At 46.2% G+C, this 23330-nt stretch overlaps 1 protein-coding gene across 5 annotated transcripts in view; it reads right to left on the bottom strand.

Annotated features, from left to right (window-relative positions):
- Positions 1–23330, bottom strand: part of FAM193B (family with sequence similarity 193 member B) — a 43676-nt gene that overhangs the window by 1307 nt on the left and 19039 nt on the right. For 2 of the 5 annotated variants that reach the window (XM_044450909.1, XM_044450908.1), the window contains exons 2-9: positions 15191–15430; positions 13209–13425; positions 12682–12882; positions 11709–12105; positions 8904–9099; positions 8204–8440; positions 5009–6023; positions 4071–4146 (exon numbers count right to left, since the gene is read on the bottom strand). In XM_044450909.1, the coding sequence (XP_044306844.1) occupies positions 4071–4146; positions 5009–6023; positions 8204–8440; positions 8904–9099; positions 11709–12105; positions 12682–12882; positions 13209–13425; positions 15191–15430 (2579 nt within the window). Of the gene's footprint in view, positions 1–4070; positions 4147–5008; positions 6024–8203; positions 8441–8903; positions 9100–11708; positions 12106–12681; positions 12883–13208; positions 13426–15190; positions 15431–17007; positions 17024–23330 lie in introns of those variants that run through there. The other 3 variants (XM_044450912.1, XM_044450910.1, XM_044450911.1) reach the window with 3 other exon arrangements.

The following is a 23330-nucleotide window of genomic DNA, read 5'->3' as shown; positions in this document are numbered from 1 at the left end:
GCCCACAACAAGCTATGGTGACCACAGGTGCCAGTTTACTTAGACGGTGCTTTGCCATGCCATCTAAATCTGGGCAGCACAGGTTATCAGAGGGTTAAACAACCTTCCAATAACCTGTTCTCCCCTGTATTCATTTGAGGGTCACTTAATCCTTGCTACCTGGGTTCAGACAACACATCAAACCATGGCAACCCCCCAGGGCATTGCATATTCACAGTGACTGTCCACACATGATGCAACCCATTGCACTGGTTGTGCAGACTGGCACATTCACTTTTGATCCCTTGTGAATGCACACATGCATGCACACACAATGCTGCGTGTTTCCTGTGAACTTCCAACTCCTCAGCAAATTCCAAGTGTTTGGAATACTCAGACATTTTAACACTTGAGAGATAAGGAGAAAAATTCAGATAAATTGAAACAGTTTCAGACAAGATGTTAGGGGATGTGGAAACAAGTCCTTTGATGAAAAATTGAGGGAACCAGATGTATTTAGCTTTGAAGAGAGAAGATTGAGGACTGCAAGATATTTTCTATTATCCAAGACAAAATAATGGGCTTTCGTGATAGGAAAACAAATCTTGGTGGAACATAAGGAAAAGCTTCCCAACAGTCAGACAATGAAACCAAACTAAGTAGGTGGTAGGTTCTCCATCACTTGAGATATTCAAGCAAAGAGGGAACAGCCATCTGTCAGAGATGCTTTAAATTGGATTCCAGCACTGAGTGTGTGTGTAATGAATTGGCCCCTTCCAACTCTTGGATACTGTGAAATGGTCAGTAATACAATAGTAATAGGCAAGCAGGGCCATTACTGGGAAGCAATAAAAAGGTGAGTTTGGAAAATGTGCTACAAGACAGAGACAGGAGGCACTTGGCTAGGAAAGACTAGACAAGAAGGTCCAGCTCATCAGCAAACCATAATGCCCAAGTTGCTCTCTGGGAACCAGTATGGCTCAGAACTGGAACCCCATGAGGAAAGGAAAGAAAGTTGGTTGACGGTAGGACTAGTCAAGGGTCTGTGGGTTTGGGGGCAGTGGGAGAAAAGGAGGGGTCTTGCAAATCTACCAGGGTGCACTGCACACCTGACTGAGATGTACTCAAAGTGGTTTTCTTCAGGGTGAACCTGGTGACCCCTGGTTAGAAATAGGGAGTGGCTGGATGCATTGCTCAGGGAGGATGTGTCTCTGGCTTTCCTGAAGGCTGGGAGACTACTCCTGAGAAAGCCTTCTCTGGACCCAGGTGGGCTTACCAACTAACAGCCACTTGCTAACCTCTCCCCTTTGGGCATGGCACTGGAGCAGGTGGCAGCTGTCCATCTCCAGTCATTCCTGATGAAAGACAGATGATGTAGAACAGGAACGGGCAATCTGGTGCCCTCCAGAGGTTTGGGACTACAATTCCCACATAGGATGGCCAATGGTCAAGGATGAAGGGAGCTATAGTCCAAAGCTTCTGAAGAGTACCACACTGCCTACCTCTGATCCAGAACCATTTCCAAATGGTCTCTAGCTCTATTTTGGAACTGAAACTGCCTGAGGTGCTCTGGTATGCAACCTTCAATGGAAGAAGGACAGGTTATGACTCACAATTGTTTTGGACCTCCCAGATTTTGATACCATTCAACTATGGTATCTTCCTGGATTGTTTCTTTAAGGTGGTTTGTTGGGCTGGCATCCTCTGGAGGCTTCATTCTTCTAGGGGATCATTTCGCCACACCCATGGCACTTGCCTTACGGGGTGCTGCAGGGATTTCTTTGGTCTCCTGTACTTGTTTAACTTCTGCAGGAAATGCAGGGCATTGCTAGAAGTGATTTGGAGGGAGTTGTTCTTAGGCTGAGATACACCTCTGCCTCTCTTTTTTCATCTAATCCAGATTTGGTGGATATCCTGAACATATGACTGGCATCAGCAGTGCACCTCATAAGGGCTAAGAAGTTCAAATTCAGCCAACACAGGTGATCTTGGCAGATGATATGGTTGCCCATAGAAGCCAATTATGTATTTATTCCCTGCCTTTTTTCCTTTCAACTCAAAGCTGCTTATATAATTCTCGTCCTCCTCCTCTCAGTCTTCTCCTAAAAAAGCTAGATGAGGAATGCCCTTGTGCTTACTCATTCTGCAGGAAAATTCACTCTATTAAAGCTCAAAGGATGCATGATTCTCATTTACTCCATGCTTGGAACCAGAGTGCAGGGCTGAACAATTTAAACCCTGTGTCCACAAGGCCTCTCCTTCAGTAAGAAGCTGTACCTAAATGTGGGAACTAAAGATAAAGGACTCCTGGCACTGGATGAGTATTTTTTCAATCTGCACCTTTGCACCTCTGTAGTTTCCATGCTGCACAATACATACACCAACACAGGAGCCTGTACTTCTGTCACAGTAGTCCAGGCAGCGTCGCAGTGAGCCCATTATTTTATTTATTAGAGTTATATTCTGCTTTTTTCTTACGCTGAACTCAAAGCAGCTTATGGCATTCTCATCCTGCTGCTCTCTCTCTTATCCCCAATAACAACCTTGTGAGGTAGGCTGAGCTGAGATTCTTTGACTGGCTCCATGGCCGAGTGGGGACTGGAACCCAGACTTCCTGAGTCCCAGTCCTACACTCTTAATTACTACACCACACTGGTATTAGAGTTATATTCTGCTTTTTTCTTACGCTGAACTCAAAGCAGCTTATGGCATTCTCATCCTGCTGCTCTCTCTCTTATCCCCAATAACAACCTTGTGAGGTAGGCTGAGCTGAGATTCTTTGACTGGCTCCATGGCCGAGTGGGGACTGGAACCCAGACTTCCTGAGTCCCAGTCCTACACTCTTAATTACTACACCACACTGGTTCTTATATTTGACATGCTGGGTAAGGGTGGATTTGCAGCTTGGGGTACTTAAATCCAGCTTTACTCATGGACACCCAAATGGCCTCTGGAGCTAAAACCTTTCATCGCTTTTGGATGATATCAGCCATAGTTTTTCTTAGAAAAGCATGATCTTGCCAGTTGTTCATGACTTGTAATGCTCAGGCTGGACTACAACTATAATGCTGTGGTATGTTCTGTGTGGGGCATCTTATAATATGCATTCTGAAAGAGCAACAGGTTCAGAACACAGTGGGGCCAGATTATCTAACTGGTATCTGCCCTGTTGATTGTATCTGCCTGGTGCTGAAAGTTCTGAGCAAAATCCAAATGGCCAATTTTGACTTATTAGTCCAAAAGCAGATAAAGGGTATGAATCTGTCCAAGCCTGGAAATCACCTGCTAAGGTCACACTTCAGGCACATCCCCTTTCAGAGGTCAGATGAGCAGGGAACAGACACGTGGCAGTTCTGTTCTAAAAAGCCAATTTAGAATGCCTTTCTCTGTCAGATTCTCCTGACACTGATTATGACACTTGTTTGCATTTTAGATTTTTCTTTTTTTTTGGCAGGGAGAAGTAGAATTTGATTTTTGGTAACTGTTAGGTTGATTTCCTTTAGTACTGCTGAGGTTTTTTTTTTTTAATCAACAGATATACTTTAATTTGGTTTGGTTGTTTCTTACTTTTGTAGCAGATCTTTGATTACCAATCTTGAAATTTAATGGAAAGCCAGGGCAAATTTACAAAACAGTAATTTCACATATTCATCCAGGAACATACTGCCATATAAGAACCCTAAGCTCTGCCTAAAGAACGGCTCAGAGATGCGGCAATGGTGCCTCTGACCACTACGCAGCAGGGGGTAAAGTGGCAGTTGTGCTCCCATTCCTACATAGACACACCTGCTAAGTTCAGTCCTGAACAGTCTTCACAGTATAGGGCTTCCCATAATACCCTGGAGAAGAGCCTTCCCTCCCCAACATGTTAACAGATGACATGTTCTCTGCCCACTACAATATCAAATGGTGTATTTAAGGTATGTGTCTGTGTATCTTATAGACTTTCCCCAGCAACTTGCAAATCATGGGGGGCACAAGTAGAAATACGCTCTTCTCCATCCCTCTTGCATGCACGACACTCATTTCTTTCCCATCGTCAATGGCCCATAGTTTAGCACAGAAGTCCCGTGTAAGTGGCCCTGTCTTACCTCTTGAAGTACTCCACTTCTCTGTCAGTCTCATCCATTTCCACACTGTCCAAGTCTTTAGGCAGGAACACATCATCTGGTAAAGCACGATGACAAAAGCCTTAGCGGACACATCGCCCTTTCCCCAAAAAGAGTATGTGACAGGGATCTCCCTCCCTTCCTCCCAAACAAGGTGCTTGCCTCACAATACATAGCAGCCGCCCACAGCATTGCTTCCCTGCACTAACACAAAGCGTGCCCAGAACCGCAACCTGAAGGGCAAAGGAGAGAGAGTAGCATGCATGTCAGAATGCCTAGTTGCACTCTATTCCACGTTTGTGATGCAGCAGCAAATGCTGAAGGAGCATGAAATAAAATAATTTAAAAAAATAAAATAATCCCAGCACAAAATAAGCAGGCACTATAAAAGCTCTATAAAAGCCACACGACAGAATTTGGGTTCATGGAAGTCACATGAATTTTAATCAGAACCAGCACATTTCTAGTCCTCTTCGAAAGAAGGCTGGAAATCCACCATCAAACCAAAAGCAAAGGCCTTAGCTTCCATGCCCTGCAGGATTTTCTGTCTCTCCTTACCTCACAACCCTATTGCCCCCTGAACTTCATTGCCCCTTCACTGCATCAGGCCTTGCCAAATCCTCTCTAAAAATCCAATTCAAAAGGGCGGAGGCACAAAAATATGCAGTTTTCTCTACACACACTATCAGGTCCTACGTGGTAGAGATTGTAGGCCATGGGAGTGAAAATGCCGTTCTGTGCCCACCCAGAGGAAAGCTGGCAGCAGCTCTCCTTCACTGTCCTTCTGGACGAGATTTGCTGACATCAAGGTGGGCCTCGATGTACAGGAAGGGGTCAAACCTCACTGCCCAAATAAGCCGCCCTGTTCTTCATAGAAAGCTTCTGAGCAGCACATTCACCAGACCCTGCCTGAAACTCACCAATGGAAAGGCTTGCTTTCTCCATTTTGTTCCTACTCTTCTTGCCTTTGCCCTTGGGCTGGGGCAAGTCGTCTAGCGTGGCTGTGTGAGGCAGATGCCGATCCCCAGTCCCCAAAAGAGCAGGCTCTTGCTCTGCCTGATCAGCTCTGCCCTCGCCTCTCCGACTCTTCCCATCGATGCTCTTCTCTTTGTCAGCCTTAGAGCTGCTGCAACCCCAGCCTTGGCCCTGCCGCAGCCCTCTGGCACCATCGCCTTGCTCTGCATTGCTGCCGCTTCCTCTCGGAGCTTCGGGAGCCGGGCCCCTCTTGGGGGGATTCTTCTGCCCCACCCCCTTGGAGCCAGCGTTGTCACTAGCTGTGACAGCCTCCCCCTTCTTGGTCGGGCAGCCCTGCCGCTTGCCCTTTCGCTGCTTTCCAGTGGCAGGGACAGGCTCTTGCAGCTCCACTCCCCTGCCAGCCGCTGGGTCCTTGGACTCGTGGCCAGCCCCACTCTCCTGGGAAGAGTCTGTTGGCTTGGGGGACTGCACCCAAATGACGCGGGAGAGGTTGGGCACAGCGTTGAGCCGCTTCACCACGCCATTTTCAGAAGCAGGCAATGGGGGCGGGGGCACCTCTCCAGAGCCCTCCGCCCATCGGGGGCCCACCTCACTCCGCAACAACGTATGGTTATGTGGTGTGCCCAGGCTGAGTGGGGACAGGTCAAGGTCAATCTCTTGCAGCTCGGAGGAGCCATTGAGATGGGAGAGGAGATTCTTCTGTTCCAGCACAGCCGCCTTCTTGGGGAAGTCGTTCACGTCGAGATTGAGGTCATAGACGCTAAAGCTGGCACGGATGGAATCCTTGATGGTGTTCTTGATCTCCTGCAGCCGGCTGCTCAGGAAGCTGTTCACCCGCTCCAGTTCAAGCTGGGGCCATTCCAGGAGCTTCTCCTCAGCCAGCTCCTGGTCCTGACCCATGGGTGGAGTTCGGTCCACTCGCTTCTGGGCCTCGGCCTCCAGTTGTGCCTTCTCCTTCTCCTGTAACACCAGAAAATGACAGCATGAAGCTCCTGTTGTTTCCACATGCCCAGCTAGCAACTGGGAAAAAGAGGGTCATGGCAAGGATGAAGGGGGGCAGCTGACCTCAGGTTGAGCAGGATGAAAAGGCCCTTGCTTTTCCAGCTGACAGTGACTGTTTTATGCAACTGGATGGGCACGCCCAGCAAGCCACACCAGCCTCCTGGGAATTGGGAACCAATGAGATGGCATGCACAAGGCCTGTGCTATGGTAACAAACCTTAGGGAAGAGACGTGCTGCCAGCAATTTCCCACAGCAATTTCCCTGGGTGTATAAGCTCCAACACAGTTGCTACCTCCCCAGCCCTAAACTCAGCTCATGGCATGCAGCATGGAGGGAAAAGGAGGAAGGGTGTGAGCAGAGAGACACAGAGACCCAGCTCAGCAGCAACTCAAGAAGCCAGGCACAACTGAAGGGCTTGTTAAATTCAGCAGTTATTCTCACACAGTAATCCCTTAACTTGCTTCAGTTTCTGACTTGTTTACACTTGGCGGTTGGCAAATCTAAATCTGTGGCTTGAAGCACCACTTTTGTGTATCTACCAGAAATGGTTGCATGGGAAGGGTCATCATCTCCTCTTCAAAGGTAACAAGGAAAAACATGGTGTAGGGATAAGGAATCTGCCCCACCTGAGAGCTGCATTCTCTTTAGGGAATTTTCTTGTGGGTTAGTGGTGGGAAGGGCTGGAGCTCTCCCCTGTGACACACATCCATTTCCCACTTTTGTGGGTTTTTTCCTCCTTGCCCTGCACAGCAGTTTGAACTTTAAAGGAAGTTCCGTTGGCATCCCTGGATGCTGTGCTTTAAAAGCCTAATTGGTGCATAAGGGAGATTCAGAGGCTGGCCATGAGACATGGGCGAGAGGAATTAATTTTTCCCTCCCAGGCTTTGACTCTCTGCATCCTTGCAATCAGCCCCCATAGAGCAATTTGACATTTAAAAGACAGCTTCCATGGATGCCAGTCACAACTTTTAGAAAGCGAACTGCTGCAAGGGTGTAGAGAGAAATACTGTAGCCCGAATGGGGTTGCTCTGTAGGCTACATCAGGCTCTGCTTAAAATAGTAACTTGTGAAAAATGCAAGACAGTAAACAGATTAGTGTCACGGAAATATGCTATGCTGGCTTTCTCCAGCCTGGTGCATTTCAGATGTACTGGACTATAACCACCATCATTCCTGTGCCAGTCACCACAGCTAATGGCTGTGCTGTATGGAGATGGTGGAAACGGTATTCAAGATTCCAGGTTGGGATGCAGGTTAACAGCCAGGTGAGCACGCTTCTGGAAAACCTCAGTGAGCTTTAGCTCAGTGGAGAAGCACAGCCTTTGCAAGCCCTAGACACTGCCAGGCAGAAGTGGGCAGGAACCAGAGAGACCACTGCACAAAACGTCAGAGCGAGGATGGAGGGGCTAGACTGACCAATGGTCTGGCTCAGTCCTGTGTTCAGCCTCAGGAGTCTTCAGCTGCATAAAACGGCCACAGGATGAATCTCTTCCCAGGGGTCCAAGAAGCCTGCCTGGCAGGTCCACATGTATATTTACTGTAAGACAGAGGCCTACAGTATGGCTCAGATGAGGCCACTGATGTCTGCAATGCTACTAGGTGTAATACGTGGAAAAGAAGAAGGCAACATTACATAGTCCGTTTACAAGAAGGAAGCCTGTGCTTCAATTATTTTACCACAGCTTTTGGCACTGGTGTCAATTATGAAACTGTGTCTTAATGGACATGTGAAAAATACAGGTTATCAACTTTTTCATTCTCCTTTCAAGTCCATTTAGCTACATCAAGGGAGGCCCTTCAGATCATGAGAGTTGTATGACCAAGCATCTGAAAGGCCACAAGTTGCTCATCCTTGATTTGCACCCATGGGTTCACCAAAATGTGCACACATTTAAGCTCGGATGGATGACTACCCCATTTCCATGCAGAGATGGAACGCTCTGCCAGCTCTGATTCTAAGTAAGTTCTTTCCCACCCCATTGCTAGCTGAGCCCAGGACCTGACATTCAAATGGAATAATCCACTCCCCTTACTCTTGTCTCCTACAAGGCCTGGCTCAGTGTGTGTGCGTGCTAGCTCACTCTCCTGCCTCTCTCTCTCTCACACCCTCCCCCCCTTGAATTTACAGCTGCCTCACCTTCTTCTTCTGCTTGTGGCGTGCACGCTTGGCAGCCTTGGCACTGTTCAAAGGCTTCGGCTCAGTGCTGTTGATGTAGTCCAGCAGCTCATCCACATCCCGGTGATCTACAGCTGGCTCGCCTGAGCTGCTGCTATGCCCCAGCTTTTGAGGAAGCTCTTCTTTTCTCTTGGTCAGCCGAGAGCGCAGCTTCTCCCGGATCTCAGCGTAGTTCCGGCTTGTTGGGGCAGCTGGAGGCTGTGGACAGAGCTGGGCTATTGGCCTGCTGTAGATACAGCGGACTGTATAGTGTGGTGCAGCCACCCCATGGTTATCACATACAGTTCCCATGCTTTCCCCTTCACTAGCCTGGGGCTTTCGAGAGATCCCCAGAAGGTTTCCCCCACGTAAGTATTTACATTCAGTTCTGCAGAAGTCAGAAGCTGAAAGAGGTGAGTGGAAGGTACAACTGCAGAGCTTTATTTCAAAACTCAGAACAAGTCAAAACACAGTTGGTAGAACTGTGAAGATGTCCAAGACTAGAAGGCTGAGGAGGAGCTGGTGTTGGGAGGAGATCTCAAGGCTACAAAGGCCGACAGAGATGAGTTATGAAGTATGCCATGCCTATGTTGATGGCATGATGTTTTCCCCAGCCACACGCCACTCACATCTAACCAAACCAGAGCACAGATGAAGGTCATCTGGCTATGCTTTTACTTACCGCGTTGTGGCCAAAGAACTCACAGTAGCAGCAGTCACAGAATTTCCCATCTTTCTGGGTGGTAGAGGAGGAGGTGCAGGAGCTGCGTTCAGAGCTGCTGTCCTCATCCTCGCCCAGCCCCTCATCTGCCTCGCAGGACTGTGGTGCATGGCAGCTTGTACCATTGGGGAACTTGTGGCCTTTGCAGGCAGGGTCCCTGGGAGAGAAAGAGGGAAGGAGAAAGAGCAAGCAAGTGAGAAACACTTCCTACAAAGAGGCCAGATTCCCAGTGGATGTGCTGGTGACCGAGCCAATAATGGGCTAGGTGCACGTTGATAAACTGAAGCTCAATCCAGGCAAGTTGAAGGTACTATCAGTACAAAATGTGCATGATGGCAGGAGTCAACAATGGGGGGGGGGGGTTACATCCCCTTCCCATCAAGTTCTTCTTATTTCTGTTTGACCACTTCTTAATTCTCACTGAAGTGGAAATTTTCATTTTGTCCCAAGCCTCTAGGAGTTTGGGAAAATACAAAAGTGCATCCTCCAATACAAAAGCACATCCTTGATTCCTTTAAAAGTGGGGGACGGGGGGGCAGGGTTGAGTGGGAAATAGGGATTTTGGACTGGATATACACAGACATGCTGCAATTCAAAACTACTCATTTCCCACTCAAAGCCTCCCTTTTAAAGGGATCAAGAGTAGTGATAGCTAGCTAGCTCTCAAAACTACCAACCTCTTCACCCAAGAAGGGGTTAGGGTGGAGAGAGTACACATTTGTACCTTCTGAAGCACTGAGAGGTTTTAGACAAAGCACATCATGTGCACCCCTTTGAGACTCCAGATATGAAGGGAAAGAGAATGAAATAAGAATTTCACTGTGAATGGGGCATAAATCCCTGCAAACATCCCCTTCCCAGCAAAGGATCCTTCCTGCCTTTGGCTTCTCTTGACAGCTCACCTACAAGTTGTCAAGTGTAACCAAAGTGGGGAATGGGGAAAGCACTGGAAGTCTTGGGTGGGGCAAGGTCCAGGGTGTTGTCTACTGCCAGGGAGCAGCAGGGACCCACACCTGACATTGTCCTAGCCAAAGTTTTAGATCCCAGCAGCTGCTCTACTTTTTAAAATAAAAATTAGAAAAATTGTGCATTATTTCATGTACAAAAAATAAATGCCAGGAAGCTTTGAAGAGACTGCTTAAAGCTGTCAAAATGGGGATTGTGGAAACAGCTTGACATTTGGTTTATGTGATCTCTGAAGAAAAATAAGTTTAAAAGGGGAAAAGCTACAGTAAATCCAAAATGGCTCTCAACAGCAGAGGGAAGACTCGCTCTTCCCTAAGCAATGAAAGGGAGGAAAGAACTCCACAATCAATGGTGTGTCTGATCCTGTCAGATTCACTGCGGGTTGTTCGCACAACAAGCAAGCACAAGTAACCAACTGTGACTTATCACCTTAATAGGTTAGCACTACATGCAAACAAGCCCAGTATCTTGGATGAGATTTGAAAAAAAATAACTTGGCTTTGATTTTTAAACAGTGAACCATCAGTGGCCCCTATCTTTTGGTGATAGGTAAATACTCTAGACAAACAAAATCCACCCCCACCCCTGTTTCAACAAAGAGGACACAACTTAATTCCCCATTGAATGAATAAATAAATAAACAAACAAACCACAACGTTGCAAAGGAAAGAGATTAAACTGTAGCATCAAATTTAAGAGTGTTGTAATGCTATGAATTAAAAAGGGAATATAATATGGCCAGTAATAAAATACAAAATACAACAGAGAAGTGGACTCAAACCCTGCAGTATTTCTCATGCTTCTACCTTCCTCTCCAGAGGAGGCTCAACTACATTATCCTGTGATATTTACAACTAGTTCTGCTGTAACTCTTTCCTTCTTCCATGGTTATCCATGGGAGAATAAACAAGAAAAATGTTACAGTGGAATACAAAGCCCCCATGGATTTTACAGAAAAGCCCCACATTTGATCCTTGCCTGTTCTTGCTTGCAATTCTTTCCTTTCAAATGTACAACAATTTTGCATTCTCGTGCTACTTTTCTCATTAGTTTTCCCCCTATAGAGGAGTATATCAGATCACCATCAAGCCTTGAGGCAGCAATTGAGGAGTCAGACATTGGTGGGGTGGTTATGCACAAAAATACGACTGCCCAGTCCTGGCATTTCTGGTGACGGTAGGGCTAGGCCACCAGGGATCCACCAGACATTCTGGCTTACAGCTCCTCACAATCACTGACCAACAGCCATGTTGGCAGGGGCAGAAGGCAACAGGATGCTTAGCCCTGACTGAAGGGATTTCCATCAATACTGCCTGGGACACTGGTCCCAGCGGGTCTGACGGAGCCTACCTCAAAATGTTTTGTGGGAAGCAGCCCTAAATCTAGAAGGGGAAGTGCTTAAGCTTCTTTACTATGGCAGTAATTCCCTAGCAGATGAGAGTCACACACCGTCCCTCTTCTTGTCCTTGAGGGCAGTGTTCTACACAAGCCTGTTCTGGAGCTCAGAGAAACTCACCAGGTTCCTTCAGGGCCCAGCTGGAAATGGGCCAGGACTGTGCCTTCAGAGTCATCCACCTGCCTACTGTTTCTGAAGGCTCTCTCACACCAAGAAGAGAGAAAGCTCCACAGGACGTTATTCTGGAACTCACACCATCCATTCTAAGGGACATGCATCCCGCAGAAGCAGCAAGGATTTCTGCCAGCCCAGGCAGGACTACCTGGTGACCTACCCCAGAGGAATGCTAGGAGCACTCCCATTACCCACTTCTGGGATTCCCCAGCAGCCAAGTCGCCACTCACCTGTTGGTGCTGGGCAGCTGATGAGAAGCCGGAGGAGGACCCAAGGAGCCGCTGCAATGGCCATTGCATGGATGAGTGCATCCAACAGGAGGAGGGATCTTCAGCAGTGGCACATTGGCAGTGGGCAAGTGTGGGCTCTTACAGGATCCAGTCGGAGGGGAGTCTGCTCCTGACTTGGGGGCTGGTATGTGAGGACTGAGGGCTGGTGCAGGGAATGGGGCCGCCTGCGGTGAGGAGCTCAGGTGGACGTGAGGGGGAGAGCCAAAGGGCCCAGGGTGGGCGGGCATCTGCTTTGTTGGGAGGAGTGCCGGTGGCTGTGAGGGGAGGCCTGTGGGGCTGTTGGGAGGAGCGGTGAGGTCCACGTGCCGGTGGTGCTCCGAGGAGTGGAAGGCCTCTCCTGCAGCCAGACAGAAACAAAGACATGTTAAGTCCAGTCCTTGGCAGCAAGGAGTTTCGTGTATTACTTGGAAGGAGCCAAACATCCCACACAGTGAGTGCTCCCCACCAAAAGTTACCAGTACCTCACCATGAGGAGTCTCCCGCCTGTAATACCTCTAAAACATAAAAAGCCACAATACCTACACACCACAGCTGAATCCTGCCCAATGTGGCACTCACATTCTCAGCCTTCTGACAGCTGTGGCACTTTTCACAAGGGACAATGACTGAAGCGTTCCCTCAGTGCATGCTGGGAAGCCCAGACGGACAAGCCTGAAGCTCAGTGATGCGTATAAGATGCTTCAAGCTCTGTGTCCACTGATCACCCACAGGAGAGAGGAGGAGCTGCCAACCCTTACCAATATGGCTCTGTCAAGCTAAAGCCCAAGGCAGTGCAGCCCCACAAGTGGGGGTGGACCCCTTCTGGAGGCCCAGCGGGAGGGAAGAGCCTCAGTAGCAAGCTCAGCAATGTGGTGCCACCGTTGCCCTGCAGGTTTGGTCTGTTGGCCTTTCTCCAGGCCCCGCACATACAGACCTGGCGGGGTGGGTCTCCGGCACATGCTCTTGAACTGCTTGGGAAGCGTTTTGCAGAAGTCGAGTGAGGTAGGCAGAGGTGAGCCTGGGGAGCCGCTGGGAGCTGGGGAGAGCACGTGGCTGTAGGGACAGGCTTTGAGCCCGCCTCCCACAGCAGGGGCCTGGTTGGCACACTCTGGAGGGAGGCCGGGGTGCTTGTCACCTGAAATGGAGTCAAAGATGGAGCTGGCTGCTCTCCAGGTCCCTTGCTCACCTGCCTATTTGTGGCACCTCATCTTGGCCCATGAGAGAGGAGAGAGATTCTAGAGGCCTCCAGCAGGCAGGCCTCTGGTGAGGAGCCCAGTAAGCAAAGTGTTGCTTGCCCTCAGGAGAAGAGCAAGGCAGAGGCTTGTCTACTGCTTCCCCTTCCTTGACAGAATGAATTTGCATGGCCTGGCAGATGTCAGCACTTGCTTTACATAGCTGAGGAACTGCCACCCCCACAACCATCACAGCAGCCTCCACAGCCGGGTGCCAACATAAACTTACCTGGTACAACAGGTGTTCCCCCAAGGGAGCTCCCTTGAGCAGCCCCATTGGCATGCTGGGAGTTCCAGAGGCCCGAAAGCTTGTGCGCAGACAGGAAGGAGCTGGGGTCCCAGTCTCCTGAGTTCCCGTGGCACGAGGATGAAGATGATGAGGACGAAGAGGAATGGGAGCCTGCCCCGCAGGACTGTGACTTGCAGGCTGTATGCGACAGTGAGACCTGGAAAGAGAGAGCTCATGGTGGCTCAGATGGCCAAGCCAACACAGCCCATTTGCTGGGCAGAATAAAACAGTGGGCAGAGTCACACATCACACTAACCTGCCCTGGCGATAAACCAAAGTAAGTTGACTGTTCTACAAACAACCCACAGTGCACCCAACAAATGATCAGGCTCACAGTAGGCTCTTCTCCCTATCCTTCCTCCCCTGTCTTCCAGCCAGTCTCCCAGTGACCTAGTAGCTGCAGCTGTCTTGGCCCCACTCTCTGCCAAGATCACAAGCCATTTTTCATCTCACTTCTGCTTCCCCCCCACACCATTAACAACCAATGACAGCCCCTCCAAAGTGCCCAGATAAGACATTAGAATGGTCATCACTGGATGGGCACTGCTTTTTTAAATTGTGCTCCAAATGGGCACAATTTTGGTAGTATTTTAAAAAAACAGTTTCTGGTTGTATTTGTGGAGGTCCACTATTCCAAGGGTCCAAAATGGGAGGCCTCGTCTACAGCTGGCAAGTCAAAACTCAGTCGCAAGTGATCTTTACTACTGAAAGGGAGTAGATGCTTTCCCCCCACTTCACAGTGAGATCCTCAGGGTTTTGAGTGTGTTCTCCACCAGTCCCCATGTCCCAATTTTTCTACTTACTTCCAGGTGTCTAGGTTGTTGGAAAGGTGGAACAGTGTACCTCACCCTATTTTTGCTTACAGTTGCCTTTGTCTTAGAGTTTAAAAAAACACACACTTTCATGAGTAAAGTTCACTTGTGACTTGCTTAAACTTGACAGTTTACCTTTTGGCAATTCTCATGTCAAAGCAGTATTTGACAAAACCTGGTTGGAACTTCTACGTGTCAATGTTCAAGGCTCAGCTCCAGAACTCCTGGAGTTCAAGGCTCAACTCCTGAGTAGACTTTTCTCCTTTTTAAATTAGCAAAAAAATTGTGCACAAATGGAGTGTCCTTTGGGCCCTTTGAAAGGCTGTCACTGCAGTGGCATAGACAGGATTGCCATGACTGACAAGGTTTCTCCCCCTCTTGTTGAGTGCCTCAATTTTGTATTTTTTTTTTTCCTGCTGTAACCCGCTCAGAGAGCCTTATGGCTAATCGGGTGGATTCAAAATAACAGCAGTAAGAGTTGCTGCTGCTTCCCTTTACCCATGTCTTTCAGGTTCAAATGACACAACAACTTATAGGTAAAACTATCCCTAGTATAGCCCATGCTTTCTCAAGGTGACTTTTTGAAAAAAGACAAGCCATCTTGTGAGAAACACTCTGAGTCTGGATGGCAATGCAACACACCATGGCTAATTGACTATGACAGGTTGTTGTGTTGTGCAAGCCAGGTTGACAAGTCTGTGTGAAACAGTTACAGTGAACTAACCCATGCCCCAATCAATTCCTCTCTGGGGCCCACCATGGTCCTGGTCATGGAGAAAGAACCCATTGGATTCTTAGTAAAGAGATACTGTCCTGCTCAATCTTGCCTCCATTTCTATTTTCCCTTTCCACTGCCACAAATGGTGACAATGACAAAGAGGAAAAGGTTCAAAGTGCCTACTGTTTTAATAAAGGCACTCACTCATGCTACAGTTTACAAGCCTCACTGCTTGCAGCACAAAGCAGTCAGCATCCAATACAGCCATCTGATTCTCGGTAGGAACACCGAAGATGACTTGGAAGACCAATCCAGCTGTCCCTTCTATTCTCAGTTACACCCAGGCACCTCTGATGGGCTTTGGAATACCCTCAATGGAGTTCAGTGCTTACCGCCAGTGCCTGCTCCTGGACTGCCCTCCTTTCTTCCTCTTCTACACTCTGCCTGCAACTCTGGCAGATCCACAGTGGCATCTCTCCCAACAGGTTCTGCACCAGCGTCGGTACGAAGTCTGGGGGCAGCCGCTCACCTGGGGATACCAAGCCATTGTGGGATGGGCCTCCCCAATCTTTACGCTCCCGGTGGCACAGCAAGCAGCACGTCTGCACTGACTGATTGGAAGTAGGGAGCACCTGCAGGAGGGCACACACAAACACACCGCACATGTTGCTCACAGGAAATATACAGGCAGCCACTTGGCCAAGTTATGTGTCCACCTGGCACATGAAACCCCCAAGGCTCTTGCAGAGCTTCAAGCAGACTTTGCCAGTGGCCCATCCAGATCGAATGCATCAAGCATTCGTTTCCTTTTAAAAGTCATATTCAGCCTTTTCTCCAAGGCGGTGTACACAATCCTCCTTCCAAGCTAATCTGGATCCCTTCCCCATCAGTCTCCACCGCTGCTACAGTACAGTTTAACCCCAAGTCAAAGCTCAATCAACATCCATCTGCACTCCAGTGGAGAGGCAGTGGGAGGAGAGCAAGAACAGCCTGTGACAACAGAGGAAAGGCATGTTAACAAGAAGGGCAACTGCTTTTCACCCAGGCCATTCTGTTCTTTTTATTGCCCCCTCTCACTGTCACCCAGGTTTCAGTTCCTGCCTCAGCCCAATATATTGCTTTCCCTACCCCATGCTTTCAGCTCTGTCCCAAGCCCTGTAGGTTCAGCAGACAGACAGCCTGCCTCTCGCTCAACACTTTGTGCATCTGAAGGACAGAGGAACAGCTGCGGCACGCAAGGCAGAGATCTTTTCCTTGCTGCTCCTTTCATTCTCCCCACATGGCCTTTAGCTTCCTGTCTGGCTCTGGGGCGGAAGCCAGGCGAGCATCGGTCTCAACTCTCCTTAGAGATGGTGACAGGCATGAAGAGTGAAGGGCAGGGTCGCATTGTCTCCCCCACCAACTGAGAAGCCCAGAACAATAGGCTGTGTATCAAGCTGCTGCTGCAAAGCAGATGGTCTCAGACTCAAGGTGAGACAAGACAGTCACAAGGGGGCAAAGAGTGCACCGGGAGCAGGCAGAAGGAAAACTGAGCTTCCCACAATCCCTGCAGGAACAGGTGCCTTGGGAAGGCGGGGAGTAATCCAAGTGACAAAGGAAAGTTTCATGCCAGGACATGGACTGGCACCGTCAGGTCCCTCCCCAATCAGATATATCCCATACAGGGTAAAAAGATACTCTAGCGTTACTACATGCCAGCATGTGGAAGGAAAGTTTATTATAAACTCATCTCCAAGTTCTGTAAGTAAGATGGGTGGCTTATTCAGCATCTTTTTCATTATGAAGCCTGAACATTTTTTATTCATCTTAGAAGCAAGATGATTTGTCTTTTTCTTTATTTGTGAAGGGTTTAATAAAACCATAATTCAGAACATTCTCATGATGAATGACTGAATTATAACAATTTTAAAGTGTTTGCATTGAAGGGAGATGGCCAGCGTTGACAGCCTTTTATGTTCTCCCAAGATGCGTTTTTATTAATTTTAGTGTGAATTTCAAGAAAACAAAACAAAGCAATATGAACAAGAGAAAAATACAATTTTCTTGCATAAATTGAAATGAATCATTTGTAACAGGTGCATATGAAATGTGCACCAATGAGTGTGTATAGGAGTGTGCATACACATAAACTATTATGCTTCAAGAAAGGTAGACTAAATATCCATACATTTATGCATTCATAAATGTTCAAACATTCAAATTCATTCACCTGTTCAATGTTGAAAGCATTGTTATGTTTCAAAAACCTATGATGAAATAATCCAAAATGAAAACAATGTTATAGGAGGTAGGTATTTATCCTTCCAATGTTGTAATCATACTCTTTTAGTTGTCAGGCAAATAATTTAACAGAACATACTCATCAGTAAATATGAAAAATAATTTATTTGTATGCCATCCTTTGCATTTTATCTATATTATGACCTCTGTCCAAAGAGAGGACATTGCCAAAATATTATTGCCAAAATATGTAAGGAAAGTATTTATGCTATTACACCTACAGCAGTAAGCTAACTTAATCAAAGCCCTACTAAGAGGATGTTACAATATCCAATAAACACAAAATTTTTGCTGAATAAGATGTAACCCAAGATCCATTGACATGTCTGACAGATGTAAAAATAATGATCACTCCCCTATTTTTATCTTTTTATGACACTGTGTATGGTATTTATTCACTGTTAAAAATATTTATAAATACAGATTGTGATTTGATACAAATTATCTACCTCAATAGGTGCTTCCTATAGTGAGGGAAACTCTTAAGCATAAAATTGTTAAAGATTCTAACAAATCTTGCAATTGCAATTCATTCATAGCAGGAAAAACATATGCAAAACTAAGAATAAAAATTAACTTAGTATCAGCACACACTAATTGATCCAAGGTAAAAATCAATTCATCTGTCCAAATCTACAACATGAATGTTTTCCACCAATTTTTAAATCACAGTTTCCCCAAAGAATCATGAGAAAATGGACTCAATTGCCATGGTATTATGCACCAAACCTCTTTCACTCCTGTAACTGTAAAAGGAAACTTATCTATTTTAGCATGCTTAGACTTTAATGCCAATCATTTCAAAGAGAATTTAGACATAAATATTCCAGAACTGACAATGATAGATAATTTAATCTAAGTGGAAAAGATAAAAATTGAGTACTTATCAATAAATCAGTCCTATGATATATAGCAAAACGTAGAAGGCCAAACCTGCCTTCTTTAATGGGAAATTCCAGCCTTTCCAAAGAAATTTATGGTGGGAATGGACCCCACAGTACAAATCATTAAGTTTTAAAAAATATTTGTCAGATACAAAGAAATTCCACAACCCTATATACAACATTAATTTTAAGTGTATTACTCTTACCCTACAAGCTCAACTTTAGAGATACCCATCTATCCCAGGATACAGCATTAATTTACTTAGATTTAGCTTAATCCTTTGAGATATCTATCTGGCAATAAATAGTCCCAAATAAGTAATAAGATCTGGACACCATCAAAATTGCAAATTAGGTAATACACAATGAGATATAGTATCTTCAAGTGTCATCAATTTAGATTTTACCAGGTAGTTCAATAGCCAAACAAATCACCTGAAGGATTAATCGCCTGCATCAAAGTTGGAACAGATGACTTGAGTTTCAGGATGGACAGTAAAAGATCATCACCTTAAAGGATAATTTAAGTCTAAATGGTCATAGACAAAACCATGAATATTACTATTCTGTTATTTTATATTATATATTATTATTCTGTGGATATTACTATTCACACCAAACAGAAACATTTTTATCAATGGAGAAAGTGGGCAACCCTGTCTAAAACCTCTCTCAAGTACCAGAAAAAAAGAAAAGGAAAAAAAAGAAAGGAAAAAGAAAAGATGATTGCTGTTCACTCTAGCTCTTGGGTGGGATATCAAATGTTGACCCATTTAAAAAATTCTATAGGAAAGCCAAAATTTCTCAATGTAACAAAGATAAGCTTCTAATGAAATTTGTCAAAGGCCTTTTCAGTGTCCAATGAAGCAATGGCAGTCTACTCTGTTCATATCAGCAGCTAATTGAAGCTTATCAGTCTCCTGCATATTTTAATGCCTGACCTTCTATCTGATCATACTAGTGTTGCAATAACTTGTTGCAATTTATTGGCCAAAACTGCAAAATATTTCAATAATAACAGTAATTCATGAAACAGATCAATAGCAGGCACCTTAAGTATGATCCCTGCCAGGTTTAGAAATCACACTAATGTAAGCATCATTTAGTAATGACCAAAGAGAGCCCAATTCAAAAATGTAATTATAATGTTGATAAAACTTTGTATCCAAAAAGCTGGAAAATGTTTTATGCCACTCAACTAGGAACCCATTGGGACCAGATGATTTTAATATCCAAAACATGTTAAAATTCTCATTCTGACATAATCAAAAATAGGGAAGGGTGGAAGTTTCCATTTTAATTTCAGTTTCCCATTATTTTGCTCTACAACTCTCAGAAGCTCTTGCCAGCATGACCTGGAGTAAGGTATGATGTGAATCCTCCCTCCTGAAGCTGGCTATATATCAAATAGATTCCCAATACCCATTTTAGAGAGCCTCCTACTCCCTTAAAGAATTTGAAGAGCCTAGGAAGCCCTGCTCCATCCTCTTAATTTAGCACCATTATTCCTCTCTCAGGTCCTAGATGAGGCTGAATATCACCAGACAGTCCTAGGGCTGATCTGAGCAATATTCACTGCTTGGTGCAGAATAATTCTCCTACAGTGCTTTTCCACTTCAATTTTTACACAGCAAGGAGATCACTTGTGCATCTCAGAATCCCCTACTCTTTTTCTTTCTACACAGCTTGAGCTGAGCTTCCCCAAATCTTTGCAACCCTCTTGACAGATTAGTTATGAATTAATGCAATTTTGATTCAGGACTCCATTGTGCCCTCCTCCTAGTTCAGGCAGGCAGTCTGTGTTGAAACAAAAGGTTTTTTGAATACAACATAAATGTTCAGTCACTTGAGTGTTCATTCATAGCCCTATTACTTTTACATGCATGATCATTAAGAAAATAAAATTTAAACTCCTGAAGTGTGAGTGGAGGAAGTGACAGTGATATCACAGGAACCAGCCAGTGAGCAGTCTTCACGGCCAGATTCTGCAGAAACAGGAAATGTAGTTTTCCCCAGAGCTGGAGCCTTCCAGCAGGTAAATCCGCTCCTATCTCAACGGTCGATTCCAGAAGGTAGTGCTGGGGGACCATGTCTCTACGTCATGGCAGCTATGCCATGGAGTACCACAGGGCTCCATTCGATCCCCTCTGCTATTTAACATCTATATGAAACCGCTGGGAGAGGTCATCAGGAGGTGTGGGCTGCGGAATCATCAATACGCTGATGATACCCAGCTTTACCTCTCGTTTTCCACTAATCCAGGTGAGGCAGTGGCTGTGCTGAACCGGTGCTTGGCCGAGGTAAGGGAATGGATGAGGGCAAATAAACTGAAACTCAACCCAGACAAGACGGAGGTCCTGTTGGTTGGCGGATCAGGTTTCGGAGAGGGTGGATTTGACCTGGTCCTGAATGGTGCAACACTCCCTCTTAGGGATAAGGTCCGCAGCTTAGGAATACTCCTCGACCCAGAGCTTTCTTTGGAAGCTCAGGTGACAGCGGTGGCGAGGAACGCCTTCCTTCAGCTTCGGCTGATTAATCAGCTGCGCCCCTACCTGGAGTACGACTGCCTGGCGACGGTGACACACGCGCTGGTGACTTCCCGCCTAGACTTCTGTAACGCGCTTCACGTGGGGCTTCCCCTGAAGACAGTCCGAACACTTCAATTGGTGCAAAATAGAGCTGCCAGGTTGCTGACGGGGACGGGGCGTTATGCTCACATGACTCCAGTCCTCCGTCAGCTTCACTGGCTTCCCATTGAAGCCCGGGTCCAATTCAAGGTGTTGATTATGACCTATAAAGCCCTAAACGGCTTGGGTCCTGGCTACCTGAACGAGCGCTTACGTCCGTATATGCCCGACCGCCCTTTGAGATCTGCGGGAGAGTCCCTTCTCCGGGAACCCTCCATGAAAGAAATTAGGAGAGTAAGTACTCGGAGGAGGGCTTTCTCTGCGGTGGCACCCAACCTATGGAATTCACTCCCCAAAGAGGTCCGCCTGGCACCGTCGTTACTGGTTTTTTGGCGCCAGGTAAAGACCTTTTTATTTAAACATCATTTTAATTGTTAAAACATATGATCTGGCCAGGGCAACAACTTCTTCCTTCTCTTTCTCCTCCTACATTTTTATTTACTTAATTTATACTGATAATTTTAATCTTATATTTGTAAATCAATGTATTTTTTTGTATTTTGTAATTAATGGTAGTTTATTATGTGCTATTGTATTTCATTGTATTTTATCGTGTTGTAAGCCGCCCCGAGGTTTCGGCAAGGGGCGGCATAGAAATGTTATAATAATAATAATAATAATAATAATAATAATAAATCAATCCTTAAGGGTGTTTATAAGAACTTCTCCCAAGTAGTGATAAAGAAAGTAATGCCCAGCAGACACAACCCCTGTTGCCAACCCAACACTCCACTGGGCACAAATGAGAAAGGCCCCAATCAACATGGTAGAGTTCCTCCATATGGAGGGGGAATCCTGAGCCAGTTGAGCACCCCCCCCCTTGCACGGAGGAGCACTGTGCATATGCATAGGAATTCTTTTCTCTTTCCTGAGAGCTGGTATGGTGGGTGGAGTGCTGAACTTGGGAGGCCCAGGTTCTAGTCCCCACTCTGGGCCAGTCACTCCCTCTCAGCCTTACCTCACAGGGTTGCTGTTGTGAGGATAAAACGGAATGCAGGAGGACTAGATAAAGCTGCCTTGGGTTCCTCACAGGAAGACAAAAGGTGAGATATAAATGCCATGTAATAGTAATAAATTAGTATATACCTCTGTACTGTCTCTCAGGAAGCTAGATAAAAGCCCATCAGCAGTGGGGAAAAGCAAGGCTAGTCATAATGCCCCATGATCCCCACCCCCTGCCTTCTCTGAACTCATGATTTTTGCCTGAACCTCTCTTACAGTGAGCTTTCTGTCCAAGCAAGTTCACCACTCAAAGTCCATAACACTTCTATACAGCTAGATTAATCAGAGGGTTAAAGTGGCTACAGCCCATGGCCCACTATCTATCTTAGGTTTCTAGATTTCAAATTTTTAAAAGCAAGTTTCTAGCCCTTGTAGAACCTGATAGGAAACAAAACGTTCACATGCTTGCCAGTGTTTTGTGAGAAACAACCATTTTGCCCAATCATCTCATAAGATGTGAGCCTGCTACCACCTTTCAGTGTGTTTAGCCAATGAATGAAGTCATGGCTATGAGCAACACTTGTTTATAGAGAAAAGTGTATGGGCAAAAGGGACTTTCTGGTTCATTCTGAAGAAAACCACTTTTTTGGAGTCCCAGGAAGTTGTGTTTGAGTGCAGGCAAGTAATGTGAATGGTGGTTTTTTCCCTAAGTTTTTTTCCAGCTCTGGCAGTGGTGATGACAGAGTTTTACCCTTGCTCATCCACCCCTCACTTCAGATCCTGTCCCTCCCACTCGCTGCAGCAGGAAATCAGCAACACACCAACTCCCCAGTAAATAAGCGTCGTTAGCCATCCAGCTTAAACTTCTTTATGCCTTGTGTTCATTCGGTACTTTATAGTTACCTGAAAGAAGGAACAGGGCAGAGAAGTGCAAAAGAGGGGGTTTGGCTGTAATATTATGCGTGCATATCATTCTCAGAGTCCCATAGAGCACAATGGAGTTTTAAGGAGACATACTTAGGATTTTGTAATAAGGCTACAATTCTATACACGCATCCTTTGATGTGAAACCCATTGAACACAGTGCTACTTTCTTCCGAGTAGACAGATAAAAAGGTTGTGCCATTAATAAACACTAGAGTGTAGCTGTGTTAGCCTAAGAAGCAAGAACAAGGAATCTTGTGGCACCCCACTGTTTACAATTCTCCTACAACCAATGCCACCATATAAGAAAACAGGAAAGCCATGCTGGATCAGATCAATAGTCCATCCAATCCAGCGCTCCATTCACAGCTGTCCATGGGACTGCTCAAACAGGATGGGTACGAGACCTCTTCCTTCCCATGCTCTTCAGCAACTGCTGTACCCTTAACAGAGGTAACACAGAGCCGACAAGGCTAGGAGCCTCCTCTAAGAATTTGTCCCATCTCTGCACTGTATATACCGTATATTACAGCATAGAAGACAACCCTTGAAACTGGAAATAGCAAGGAAAAATGTGTGTGTGTGTGTGTGGGGGGGGTCATCAAATATGCCAGGTGAAAAATGTGCATCATTCAGTAGGACCCCTGTATCCACGAGGGACAGGTTCAAAGCCTCCAGCAGATGCCTGAAACTGCAGCTAGTAGAGAACACGATATACTGTACAGTTAGCCCTCCACATTCACAAAGGTTAGGGGTGCAGAACCCCCATGAAGTGGAAAACCCATGAATATCTTTAGTGAAATTCTCTAGGGACT

Source organism: Varanus komodoensis, unplaced genomic scaffold (genome assembly GCF_004798865.1).
Source record: "Varanus komodoensis strain SLA01 unplaced genomic scaffold, ASM479886v1 scaffold6_1, whole genome shotgun sequence".
NCBI classification, from domain to species: domain Eukaryota; kingdom Metazoa; phylum Chordata; class Lepidosauria; order Squamata; family Varanidae; genus Varanus; species Varanus komodoensis.
The sequence above is the reverse complement of the archived record's forward strand: the minus strand, read 5'-3'. Positions and strand labels throughout refer to the sequence as shown.